We start from the raw sequence: 13,636 nt of genomic DNA on the forward strand, positions 1-13,636 counted from the left end.
ACCTCATCCTTCAACGCCAGGGTCAAGTCCCGATACTTCCAGGATTCCTTTACTGACCACCTCAACACTAAATGGGAACAATGTCCCCCTTGCCTTCATTTCTCCAGCCTTTCCTGTACATACCATGCAATGTAGCCCTTGATAATACATATACCGTCTTGTATTGTTATACTGTTGCTTGTATGAATCTTCTCACGACATTCAGACTGGACAGACAAGGGCTCTCTTTTCCTTCTCTGTCCCTTCTTGTCAAACAGCCCTACACAAAGCTGGACAAACAATAAATACTTAGCAAAACCTTTGAATAGACAAGGCACGAAAAGATTGTCCAGTTCCTTCATTTTATGGAACAAAATGATACCCAAAGAGGGGAGTTACTTTCCTAGTGTCAACAAGTCAGTCTCAAATTTGTGACTAGAACCCATTTCTCCTCATTCTCAGCCCAGTGCCTTTTCCACCATGCCACTCACTGCATTTGATTGGTTATCAGCTAAGTGTTTATTAAGTGCCTACTATGTGCCAGGCATTAAGTATACAAAAACACTGAAATGAAACAATCCCTACTTCTTTCCCCCAACCCTAGCCCTTGATATTGCCTACTATAATTCAACTACTACCTCCTGGACATTTGGGAAGGAACTAGGTCCAAATCCTACTCCTGACTCTTACCAGCTGTGTAACTATGTGTATAAGTCATTTAACCTTTTGGAGTTTCAGTTGGGTGGTTTGTTGTGGTAGAGAGGTCAGGGTTGCTTTTTTTTTAGGGCAATACTAATATGGTTGGGTCAGATCCAGGAAATCAGTCAGAATTCTGGAGCAGTTCGGGGATTCCTGGGTCTCAGCAAACACTTCATTAGCCCACATCGTACCCCCACTGTGGCTGTTCCAGAGATGACACCAGCCCCTGACTAGCTGGCCGCCCAGTGCCTTGGCCTGAGAAGGAGATCTATCTGTAGTGATTCTTCTGTTACTTCTTTTTTTTGTCTTGATGAGTGAGCTCCTGGCTCTTCTGGTTTGCCTGATGATCTAACTGATGCTTTCTTCCTCTCTGATTCTGTTTCTCTGCTGCCTTTCTGTTTGGTGATTTGGAAGTATGGATGTCCAGCTGGGCTGAGTCTCCCAAGAGGGATCTCACAGGTACCACTCACTGCATGAACTGTGTGTGCTTGTGTAGGTGTATGGTGTTGTGCCAGGGTCCTGCATGGACTGCCTGCCTGCCCCCATAAAGGTTACATGCCAGATTGGAGGAAGGTAGTGGTACTGCCAGTCTGGGTTTTCCTAGCGAATCATTCATTGCCTTCATTACTGCCACTTGCTTATTTCCTAGCTTTGCAGTTCACCTTTAGAAGGCACTCAAAAATGCATGTTTTCCTAGTCCTGAGACCCTTGGTGGTGGTGGTGGTGGTGGTGGTGGTAGTAGTAGTAGTAGTAGTAGTAGTAGTAGTAGTAGTAGTAGTAGTAGTAGTGGTAGTAGTAGTAGTTGTTGTTGTAGCAGCAGCAGCAGCAGCAGTAGTAGTAATAGTAGTAATATAACCTATTCATAAACTGTTTGAATTGAAAGGGACCTTAGAAAACCAACCCCCCTCTGGTCCCTCATATTTTTATCTCCTTTCTCTTGATCATTTGCCACAGCCCTGAAGGCCAGTCAGGCCATGAATTATCACCATTTTTGCAGAAGGTAAAAACAAGGCCCTCAGAGGTGTACAGCGACTTGGTCAGGATCACTCAGCTCATTAGTTGCAGAACCGAGACTATAAAGTCCAGGCCTCCTGACTCCCAGCCCAAGCTTGTTTCTGCAACAACGTTGCTGTTACCTTCAGTCAGAGTCCCCTTTTTCTGAGTGGCTTGGTCTCCCCCAGACTCTCAAGTAGAAAATAAGGAGGTTTACAGTCAGTCCTTTCTCCCCTCTGAGGAAAGAGGTGAGGAGAGGTCCCATTAAGATCATTTAGGGAAGAAGGAATCAAAATTAGTCTATTTCATTTTATAACGTGGAGAAGAGACATGGAGGTCCCTATGAGGTTTCAAGGAAGGGCCAAGGTTGTCTTTTTCAGGGCACAAGCTGTCACCCCGGGGTGTACTTTAGGAAATCATTCCCTTTCTTTCCCTCCCCCTTCCTGTGCACTGGGATAAAAAAGGAAAGGGACAAGGACAGAGGACAATGGAATTGTCATGGAAGACTGTCCCAGTTAGTCAAAGCTGCCTGTTGGGGACTTCAAGATTTCCAGAGAAGAAGCAAATCAGGCAACAATGGGAAAAGGCAATAGATCTTTTATTAGGGAAGCAGTTTCTCACCCACCAGGGAAGGTTTTTAACTTTAGCTACCTGAGGCATGAGAGTAGTAGTCAGCAATGAGGTGACACCATAGAAGGAGTGATGAACTTAAGGACAGGAAGACTAGAGTTTGAACTCTTATTTAGCTGGGTGACCTTGGACAAGTTACTTAATCTCTCTCAGCCTCAGTTTCCTCATCTGTAAAAAGGGAACTAACAATAGCATCTACCTCCTAAAGTTGTTATGAAGATCAAGTGAGGTAATGGATGTAAAATTCTTTGCCACTGTAAAGTGGTATAGCTAATAGCTATTATTATTTTTTTTATTATTATTAGACAAGGATGCAATCAAGATCACTATTACCCAACAGATAAGGACCCCATTGGATCTGGAGGGGATCACTGTTACCCAACAGATAAAGACCCCATTGGATCTAGAGGGGATCACTGTTACCTCAGAGATAAGGATTCCATTGGATCTGGAGGGGATCACTGTTACCTCAAAGATAAGGACCCCATTGGATCTCCCAGGGCCAGGATATACAGAGTGGTCATACCTTTAGATGTGATGCTGTTCAGGCCCAGCAGGTGGAGGAAAGGGATTAAGGATCCAGACCTGCCTGGCCCTGGCAACCTGGTTATACCAGTTCTTTGATCTCTCTTCCAGTTCCTTAGTGTGACACACCTAGGCTGCATCTGAATTCGGAAGAGGGCCAGTTGTCTTAGGAGGTGGGAAGGGTCTCCCTCGGGCAGATCTAATTGGTTTTCCTACCACTGATGTCACAGTTGTGAGGGTGACTATTCTGTGAGTTTATGTGAGGGCTGGAAGCTTCTAGCAAGGAATAGCTTCTATGTGGGGATTTCTAGAAAAGGGGGAGGATAAGGGATGTCAAACAGAAGTAAGGGTCATCTCTAGAACATAGACAGACCCCTCTTGGTGAATAATGCTTCCTGAAAAGACAGAGGGAGCTTGCAGAAGCCCATCTCCTCTGTCTCCCTTTCCCCACCTCACTCCTGCCACACCCACAGAGGACCCAAAGACTGTCTTAGCTCTATCCTTCGCCAGGTCTCATCCCTGTAATGGAATCCCTGGGACATAGGAAGCTTGGGTTCTAGTGCAGCTGCACTATTCACTCACAGGGACTGCTGGAAAGTCTCTTTCCTTCCCCATAAGATGGAAGAGTTGGAGTAGATGGCCTGAAATCCCCTTCAGCTGACAGTCAATGACTTTGCTCTCTCTCTCCTGGAAGGGGAGAGCAGGAATATCCCTGGGCTAGGCACCTTGCAGGAATAAAAGGAGCGCACCTCGTGTCTGGAGGGACCTTCGATCCTCTCCCTGGGAAAGAGGAGGGCTCTGTTGCTCTCCTGTGCCACGTTTCACCCCGGCTGGTCTGTTCTCCACACAATGGCTGTCCTGATGTTGTCTATAATGAAGTGTTGGGTCCTGAGCTAATCGCTTGGGCTGTTTCCTTTTTTATTCTCCCCTTCCATAGGCCAAGTGTGGAGGGACCTCGAGCTGTGGCCAACAACAATACATTTTATTCAAGAGACGTATAGCTTTTCAAACTGTGTGTTTGTGGGGCAGCCAGCAGTGGCCTGGCCCAGCTTAGGAAGAAAAAAACCCAACCACATGACATTTATAGGGGCAGATGGGTTCTCAGTAGAATCTGGAGGGAGTTTCTAAGAGTTGAGTCCAGTGGTTGGGGGGAGGAGGGTGGGCACTAGGGCCAGGAGATAGTGGAATTTTACTTGGGAAGGGATCTTTGTAGAGTAAATAGCACATGGGTGGGTCATTTTGGCCTCCTAGAAAGAGACCCAGTCCAGGAGTCAGGGAACCTGGATTGGCTACTAACTAGCTGCATCACTTTGGTTAACCTCTCCTGGTTTTAATTTCCCCGCCTGAATATGTGGTATGATCCTTAACCTGCCCTTCTTCACAGGGATATTGAGACCATCACTTGGTGGGAAAAGTAATATGTGGATACCAGAGACAATTATAAAGAATGGTCACTGTGGCAGCTGGATCATTGGCAAGAATGCAGGATTTGGAGTCCAAAAACCTGGGTTTAAGCCCTGGCTCTGCTGACCTGCTGCTTCTGTGTCCTAGGGCAAGTCATTTCCTTTTTCTGGGCCCAAGTTTCCTCATCTCTAAAACTGAACTTAGTGTCATAGGCTCTGAGTTTGAATCCTGGTGCTGCCATTTATTTCCTGTGTGATCTTGGACAAATCACTTAACCTCGATGGGCCTCAGCTTCCTTCTCTGTAAAATGGGTTGAATTAAACCAGATGACTTCTAAAGTCCCTTCATATTCTAGCTCTGTGATATCTGAAATCCACAATCCTGTGATCCTTCCAACCAGTGACCCAAAGCTCTTGTCCCTGACCTAGTCTTAGATGATGTTGGCATTCACTTCTGATGCTGTAGTATTATTCTTCACTAAGAGATAAGTCTACTGGTATGTGCAGGACAGATTGGAAGGGAGTAGCTTAGAGGCAGGGAGAACCCCAGCAAGGAAGCTATTAGAGTAGAAAGCCAGGCTGTGCAGGAGTGAAGGTCTGGACTTAGGATGGTGAGATGTCATTTTCAGTTTGACTTACCAGGCTTTCCTCCAGGCCTGCTGAAAGCATAGTGACCTGCACAGGTCCTACCAACCTTGACCCTTGGGAAGAGTAGCCATGAAATCTTTGCGCCAGAGTCTCAGCAGGTCTGTCACAGGAATACATTACCAGGGTAGGACAGAGCTCATCAGCTGGCCCCTTTCCAAGACCCATGGGGAAATGCCCTTGCCACCGCTCCAGGCTCAAGCTGCCCCCAGCTTATCTGAAAACTAGAGGCATCCCATCCATGGCCTCTCTTCTGCCCCAGCTGAAGCAGATCTTCAGTGTTCCCATTACTGGCTGGGAGGGAATCCAAGGTGGCCGGTATGGAATTACGTCACTGCAGGCCGAGTAGTTTCTCATCTGGATACCTGCTTCCAGCTCAAGTATCCAAGACAGCTCCCACTCCATGCAGTCAGCATGAGTGTTGGGGCAGATGCCAGAGTACTTACTTACCAAGGCCTCAGGGAGAGATAGAAATGGAAAGACAGAGTGAGATAGGCAGAAAGAGAGTCAGGGAGAGGGAAATGAAAAACATTTATTAAGTACTTATTATATGCCAGACACTATGCTCATTTTAAGTATGTCTCTGAAAATATATGTGCATATGTGAGTGAATGTGTCGTGTGTACAAATGGAGTTGTATATTTTAGCCTATGCCTCTGTGCGCTAGTGTTTATGAGTTTGCAAGCAGATGCATTCACAGATATGCCCATTTGTGTGCATGTACATTTCTGAGTGTGCTTGTGTTTTTTGCGTAGTTATACAACTATGCAAATATGAGTATGCTTGTGAAAATGTGTCTAATTTGTATATGCAGTCTGTCAGAAGTGATTGTGTATATGTAAATTGGTGTATGTATGGGCAAGAGTGAGTGGGAATGTGGGACCATATGTGCTTTTTGTGACTGTTCACTTGTATGCGTGAGTACATAGAGAAAGAGAGGAGATCAGGGGAAGGGGTGGTGCAAAGGGGGGGACAGGGTATCTATCAGTTACTTGAATAGCCTCCAAGTGATGTGTTCATCTGTGTCCTAAGTGTGCACATCTGTGGGCTAAATGAACTTTTTCTACCTGTACCACAGAGGCTCAGCCCCTAGAAAGCTGAAGCCAACTTTCCAAAGAGGGATCTAGGATTGAGGGAATAGGGAAAAGGTTGGGGGTGGGGAAAAGCATAGTTTTTCCCTTCCTCTGTCATCCTGCCTCAGATTTTCTTGGCTTGGGTTTAAACCCTCCTGATTTTCCTCCAGCCCCTACCCTCATACTCTGCACATGGCCTGACCCCTCCAACATCTTTTGGCCATAAGCCTCCCTCTTTTTTTCTATCTTTTCTTCCCCTGTTCCCCTCCCCACCCTATTCTCTTTCTGGAGCCCAAACTTCCAACCTATCCTCTTTCCAAGTAGTTAATGCACAGAATTCTCTCTCCATATCAACTAATGACCAGCTCATCAGTTGGCAGGCCTGTGTCACCTTTCCTGGATACCCCAAAAAGAAGGGTGCTCCAGATCCCTGTACACTGAGAGTTTTTTTCTTTTTAAACATGTAGGCTTTAAAAGGAAGTCTCACCTGTGTGGCCATCTGGGCCAAGACATTCCCTAGGGAATATAAAGGAGGCAGGAGGAAAGAGTATCTTTTTGCTCACCATTAACCCCTTTAGGCAGGGAATGTTCTCACCCCTTGAAGGTCCCCATGCTCCAGCCTCAGTGGGAGGTATCTCTTCCTCATTCAAGCAATGCTGTCCAGCTGGAGAAAGGGGAGACTCCAGGCCCTGTCTTGGAGGAGGGGGGAAGCTGCCAGAGCTGTTGGTTACATTTCTTCTTGACATTTAATCACAGCCCTGGAGTGACTTGGCTTGGGTACTGTTCCAGGAATACAGTCACTGTACACACACACACACACACACACACACACACACACACACACACACACAACACAGAGATTTTCCTGGAACCATAGTTCTACAGTTGTGTGGTCTTTTTAGCTGTGTGCTGGGGGTATTGTGGCCTGTTCCTGGAGGTCCCTCTCTTCCTCACCCCCTTTTTGGGTGGCCCCCAATCTGTGCGATCTTGCTGATCAAAAGAAGACTGCTTACAGTAGCTCTGGCATTGCAGGTTTTGGCCATAGCTTCTGTAGCCCTTTGTGGAAGGGACTCACCCTCACCATTGGAGAAGGGCTTTGGGGTCTGCCTGAAGGAACAAATACCTGCCAGTAAAATGAGCCTGTTAAAGAAAAAACAAAGCAACTCATGGGGAAGGAGGGAGGGAAGGTGGTGGAGCAATGGCAAGAGTGGTTGGGCCACTGGGGGACGAGTCTGGAGAAAAGTTCAAGCAGTGCTCCAAATGGGCCAGACAGGGGTGGTGTTAATACTGGAGGTCCGCTGTGACTGATAGCACTGCTTGGGCATGTCTAGTTCTCTGCAGGGGCCTCTCCCTTCCAGAACACCTGTAAGAGCTAATGATACATGTGGGAGAAGGGGCAATTCAGTTTACCAGGATCCCAGATCTCAGGAAAGTGAAAGAGTGCCCCCTCTAGGAAGTACAAAGACAAAAGGAGCCTCTTCCAAACAGGGTGCTCCCAGCTAGGCAGGTCCAGTTCATATCTCTTCTTGTGCATAAGTCTCGTCTCTTCAACTCTCTCAGTGCTCTAGACAACGGTCTAAGACCCTAGTGCAGAGAATAGGCCAGTCTTCCCTGGTAGAGGGAGTTCCCTATACAAGTAAAATCACTAGTATCCCTGGGGACGGTTTTGTCCCTAAACTGATGCCAATTTATTGTATCAGGCCAGACACACAGTTAGGTGCAAGACTTGAAATCCTAGTGTCATAGATTGCTGGAGTTGAAAGGGAGCTTAGGGATTGTTTTGTCCAACCCTTTTATTTTACTAAAGAGGAAACTGAGGCCTGGGGAGAGGAAGTGAGATGTTTAATATGACAAAGTAAGTGGGTGGCAAGGCCAGGACCAGGGCCCAGGTCTCCTGATACCCATGCCAGTACTCTTTTCACTATCTCATAAACCCAAGGAAGGAGAAGACCAGAGCAGGGCCTTCTAAATCACTGCATCTCACAGAGCCAGCATAGGATATTGGTTTGAGAGAATAGTTCCTGCCTTCAGGTAGTTTTAGAGGTTAATTTAGGAGAGAAGACATGCACGAAGAAAAAAGTGACAGTATCAGGCAGGGTATGCTAGGTGCCAAGCTAACTATAGAATAACTTCTATAAATGTTAAGAGGGAGGGAGTATTTCTGTGGACTGGAGTGATTAGAGACCCCTCCTTGGAAGAGGTAGGACCCACCTTCTGACAAGGAAAGGCCCACGGGGGGTGGCCCTTGAGCTGTCAGTGAGGACCTTCTGACCTGCCTTTTCCTGCCCCACCCCCTCCCACTGCCAGCCTCAGTCTTGAAATCCTGGAGGTTGCAACAGACCCCCATAAAGGAGACCTGAGGAGGGAAGGAGCTGTGGCCAAGAACTCTCCCAGTGTGCTGGAGTGGGGCTGCAGGGGGGTCATTTTGCAATGGTCAGTCCTAGCTTGAAATCTCTTTTGGCAGAGGGGCAGTTGGGAAGGGAAGGGGGAGCAGGCCGACAGTTGGGCAAACCTCTGCTTTGGGGGCCGGGTCTTCGGGTGGGAGTGGAGGCGGGGAGTGTCATTGCACAAATAGCAGTAGACTCTGGGGCAGCAAAGGAGCCTTGGGTTTCAGTGGGGAAAGAATGCAACCGAACTTTTGGAAATTTCAGTTAGGGAGGGCGGGAGGAAGGCAGGCTGTTAGTAAGACTCTGGCTCTGGAGCTTAGTTCTTCAGTTTCAAGTAAACAGTCCCCCAGCCCTCCCTGCACTCCTACCCCTCCTTCCTTCCCTCCTTCCCTCCCTCCCTTCCTCCACCCCCCGCTCCTCATTCGATGGGGCTCATGTGTTTCTATTTAAGGGCTGCAGTGTAAACCCAAGTGATTGGCGTCCACAGTCCCCTCTTAACTTCCAGCCTAAGCTTCAGACAGCTCCAAGAGAAGGAGCTGGGGCTCTGAGGGGAGAGCTGTTTATTTTTGCTGGAGTTTGCAGGGGTGGGGGGAGGTGGGGACTCTTCCTTCTTTCTTTCTTTCTTCCTTTCTTTCTTTTTCTTTTCTTTTTGTTTCCTTTCCCTTTTTCCACCACAGACCCGAATGCCTCCCCCCCACCCCTTCCTGGATCTCATGTTCAACACTATGAGGCCAGGCCGGGAGATTGTGGAGCTCACATTCGGAAGAGGCTTATTTTCAGACTCCTTTAGGAAACTTTGAGATTAGCTCACTCTCTGTGGAGCAAAGTTTGGGATTTGCTTTTCCGCCCTTTTCCCTTTCTTCTCTTACCACTTCTCCTTTTTCTTTCTCCCTCCACCCCTTCTCCCTGCACTCCTGCTCCCCAATGTCCCCAGGCCCCGCTGCACTGCGGGCCAGAGGGGGTTATTCCTATATGGCCAGGCCTTTGGGATTATGCTGTGAGCCCCAGCTGCCCGCTGATTGGTCTAGTACTGGCGACAGATCGGCCTATCATGAGTCGGATGGACAGAGGTCGGCCACCCCGTGGAGCCATGGCTGGACGCTGGCTCACCGCATGCTTTCTGCCCTCACCAGGTGCCGACGTGAACTCGGAGCCCATGATCCTGGAGCAGTATGTGGTAGTGTCCAACTATAAGAAGCAAGAGAACGCCGAACTCAGCCTGCAGGCTGGCGAGGTGGTAGATGTCATCGAGAAAAATGAGAGCGGTGAGACCCTCCTTCCCAGTCATCCTGGGGATGTTTGCCTGTGTCTGCTTTCTCATCTGAAAGTTACTATTTTTGTTCCCTTTCCTCTTCTCCCCACCTCTCCCCTCATCGCCGGTCTTCTCCCTCCCTCCTCCCTCTCTCCCTCTTTCACTGAAGCTATACATTAGCTCCATCTGGTTCTGTGCTTGGCTGTGGGGGCTGAAGTTTCACCCTGTTGGTTTGGGCCAGAGGCCAGAAGGTTGTCTTGTGCTGTAAGAATGTCTCCCGGGCTGATGGAGTAATTAACCAGCTCCCGTTAATGGAAAGCCAAGGCAGCATCGCCTGGGCTGAGATCCCACTTCCAAAGACTGACCAGTACAGCAGGCGACTCTTCCCCACTCCCCCCCTCCATCTTGCATCTCCCAGCCCCAGAGTGGGGTTGGGGGTTGAGCTCAGAGGTTCTTTGATGGATTGCGTCCTGTATGTAGGTGCCTGGTTCTCTTTGGACCCTTCCCTCACCTCCCCACTCTCCCATTGTTACCTCTCCTCCTGGGACCACGTTCTTAGCCAGGGCCCAGCCAGGGATATGGGACAAGCCAGGCCATGATCAGTTAACCACCAAGGAGACAGAGAAAGTGATGCATCTTGGCCCTTTTGCCAGGGAGGCCACCACAACCCTCAGCCACTCAGAGGGTTGGAGCAACTGCAAGTTTTGACAAGTTGCCAGCTTACCAGGTCCCTGTCCCACACTAAGTCTTCAGGTCTTTAAGAGGCCCCGGGGATGAAGGGTCTCTGGAGAAAGCCCACAGTTCCTACATGGATGGTGTGGGGACTGTACAGTCAGAACCCCTCCCCATTTTGTACAAGGCCAAGATCAGGGTCACTAGAGGAAGCAGGGAGGTCAGTCCCATGGATGTCCAGGAAATAGTAGGGAGGAGGCAGGGAGAACCATTAAGAGGCTTTCACAAACTAGGCCAAAGTACATATTGACTCAGGAGCAAAAGTCACTGTGGTGAAAAGAGAGACCCAAGAGTCAATAAAGCTGATGGGAGGTGTGGATCCATCCCCACTGTTGGCACACAGCTGACAATAGCCACGCTGCTGTGGGGCAGGATTCAGGTTGGATATGGAAGGCACTTTTGCTCAGGCTGGTGGCAGTAGATTGACTTTCCTGGAAATTTGTTTGAGGAAAATTCCTCAAGAGCACTGACATTTTCAGAGCCCTGTCCAGGAGCTATTTGTCCCTCCACTGCCCTCTGGGGTTAAGGATGGGGAAGATTCTGTCTCTTCCCCAGTCTATATGACCAGTACAGGTCCCTACCCACAAGGGAAGAGTCAGTATTGAGAACTATCCTAACAATCTCTCATATTCTTATGGTATTTTCTGTTTTATCGGATTCTTTCCCATTCATTCTCTCATTTGAACTAGTATTCCTGTGAGGTAGCAAGGCAGAACTGTTTTCTAATTCACACATCGGTAAATTGAAGTGACTTGCATAGAGTCGCAGTGCCTGGACCAAAAGCCAGGTCTCCCGATTCCCAGTCTGAGCAGTCATTCTATAACTCCATGCGTGGTTAGGCTGAATGTAACTCGGTATCCTTCCCCTACCGTGTCCTGCCGTGGGGAGCATCTGTGAATGATGAAAGAGGAAAGGGAATCAGCTGGTTGCCAATGAAGAAATTTTTGTCTTGTCTTGGAAGCTCCTTTATAGAGTGGAATGTGAGGGCAGAGGTTGTTTGAGGCCCACAGTCCTTGGACCCGACTTTTGAGAACAGTGCTCGTGTGTGTCCACAGGTATCCTGGTAGGAATAATAATAATAGCCGTCATCATTTATATTAATAATCTTCACCATTATTATTTATATTAACAACTGTCATTTATATGAATCTTATTATTTAAATGGATAATTGTCATTATTATTATTATTCTTTATATCAATCAATAATAAAGAACTTTAAGGTTTGCAAAGGACTTTACCCATGTTATCTCATTTGGTTCTCACAACAACCCATTTTAAAGAATGGGAAAACTGAGGTTTACAGAGGTTAAAATGATTGCAACAGCTTTAAATATCTACTGTATCTAAAGCTGAATTTGAACTTGGCTCCTCTTGACTCTAAGCCCAGTGCTTTGTCCACTGTACCACTCAGCTGTTACCCCTTTGACTGCTGTTCTCTCCCTCCATTTTGGAAAGAAGAGGCATCACAGAAAAGCCATGTGCAAAACAAGTGGGGTTATAGAAGCAGAGCCATAGAAGCTCAGAAATGGAAGAGATCTTTACAATCATCTAGTCTGACCCCCTTATTTTATAAAAGGGGGGACTAGAGGCTAGGACTGAGAAGCTAGTTCCATAGTCACTTGGTCACATAGTTGGCAGAAACTGGGACTGAAACTCGGGCATCTCAACTTGTGCTCCAAGGCTCTTCCCAGTACATGTGAGCACAAGATTATTAGATTGTAAACTCATTGAGGGCAGGGACTGTCTTTTGCCTCTTTTGGTATCCCTAGGGTTTAGTATGATGCCTAGCATATGACAGGTGCTTAATCAATGATTGATTGATCATGGGATAATGGGAAGGATAGCTTGGGTGCCAAAAAGGCTAATGTGACCTCAGGCTGCTTACTGGAAGAATTGGGGTCTAGAACGAAGGTAGGGACAGCCCTACTGGATTCCTCTTGGGTATTGGGTTCAGTTCTGGGAAATGTCATTTTAGGAAAGACATTGACCAGCTAGAGCACTTCAGAGGAAGATTCTCAGGACAGTGAAGAGACTCAAAATCTTTACATGTGAGAAATAAGTAAAAGAGTTGGTTATTGGGGGGGGGGAGGCAACATGGTCATGGCCTTCAAATATCTGAAGGTAATATGGTACAGTGGGAAGATTGCTGGATTTAGAATCAAAGAACCTGGATTCAAATTCTGGCTCATGCCCTTATCTGTAAAATGGGTGTATTAGACTAGATGACCCAAGGTCCCTTGCAACTCAAAGACCATGATCCTGTGATCTATAATTCCCATGATTCTCATGTGGAAGAGGCATTAAACCTTTTCTGTGTAGTGCCAAAGAGCAGAGGTGGGACTGATAGTAGGGAGACATATTTCAGAACTTCGGAATCACTACAGCTGTCCAACAGCGAGGCGGGCAGCCTCATGAAGCAATGAGCGCCATGTATCATTGGAGGTATTTAAGTAAAGTTTGAATGACCAGCTGCCAGGAATACTCTGGGGGAAAATTTCTTGTACTGGGGTACTAGGTGACTTCTAATTTCCTTTCCAACTCTGAGATGCTGTGATTCTGTGAGATGATGCAGATACTAATGTCTACCACCACCCCACACCCACTCAGAGCTTCGGAGGATTCAGCATTCAGAGGGCCAGCAGGTGCTACAGTGGAGGGATGGGAAAGGCTTTCTTTGAACACTTACCAGTGGCTGGAATGAATAGTTAGAAAAGCACAGAAAAAGCATCAGAGTCCTCCCTAGGGTAAGAAGCCCCCTGGAGGTACTTTGCAGGGCCCTAAGCATCCTTAATATGCTACCCACCCTTGACCAGAATCACCTAGTGCATGGGTAGAGTCTCAGTATAGGTGAAAAAACAGTGTGGTGTACTCTAGACTCTGCCTTAGGTAACAGGAGACTTGTGTTTCCTTCCTCTTACCCTCTTACTATCCATGTGACTCTGAGCAGATCAGACTTTTAAAGTCTGTGAGCTCATTCATTTGGCCTGTGAAATGGGAATAATAATGTCTTACCTGCCTGAAAGTAGAGGGTGGGACCAGATTGTCTCCTTAATATCCCTGAGAGCTCTGCAGCCTGTTATTCTCTGCTACAAAAGAGTGGGAAGAGCCTTCTCTGAGCTCTGGGTTTAGATTTTCTTTGTTTTAGTAGGGTTGTTTATTATCCCTACCCCCACCCCCCCACCCCAAGTAGGCTTTGAATGTCAGTGTGGGACGACTACTTTCACATGAGTCCTGGGAGCCCTGAATTTTTTGTTCTGCTCCGGTCCTTTTTTGCTGACATGGGAAACTAGGAAGTACAAAAGGAACTTGAGGCTTTA

General features: G+C 47.5%; 1 protein-coding gene across 1 annotated transcript in view; it reads left to right on the forward strand.

Moving 5' to 3' along the window:
• Positions 1-13,636, forward strand: part of SH3PXD2A (SH3 and PX domains 2A) — a 343,376-nt gene that overhangs the window by 248,169 nt on the left and 81,571 nt on the right. Inside the window, 2 exon segments of the mRNA XM_078151076.1 lie at positions 1,093-1,137; positions 9,468-9,599. Coding sequence (XP_078007202.1) covers positions 1,093-1,137; positions 9,468-9,599 — 177 coding nt within the window.

Source organism: Phascolarctos cinereus, unplaced genomic scaffold, assembly GCF_003287225.1.
Source record: "Phascolarctos cinereus isolate Bilbo 61053 unplaced genomic scaffold, phaCin_HiC Scaffold_3;HRSCAF=262, whole genome shotgun sequence".
Lineage (NCBI taxonomy): Eukaryota > Metazoa > Chordata > Mammalia > Diprotodontia > Phascolarctidae > Phascolarctos > Phascolarctos cinereus.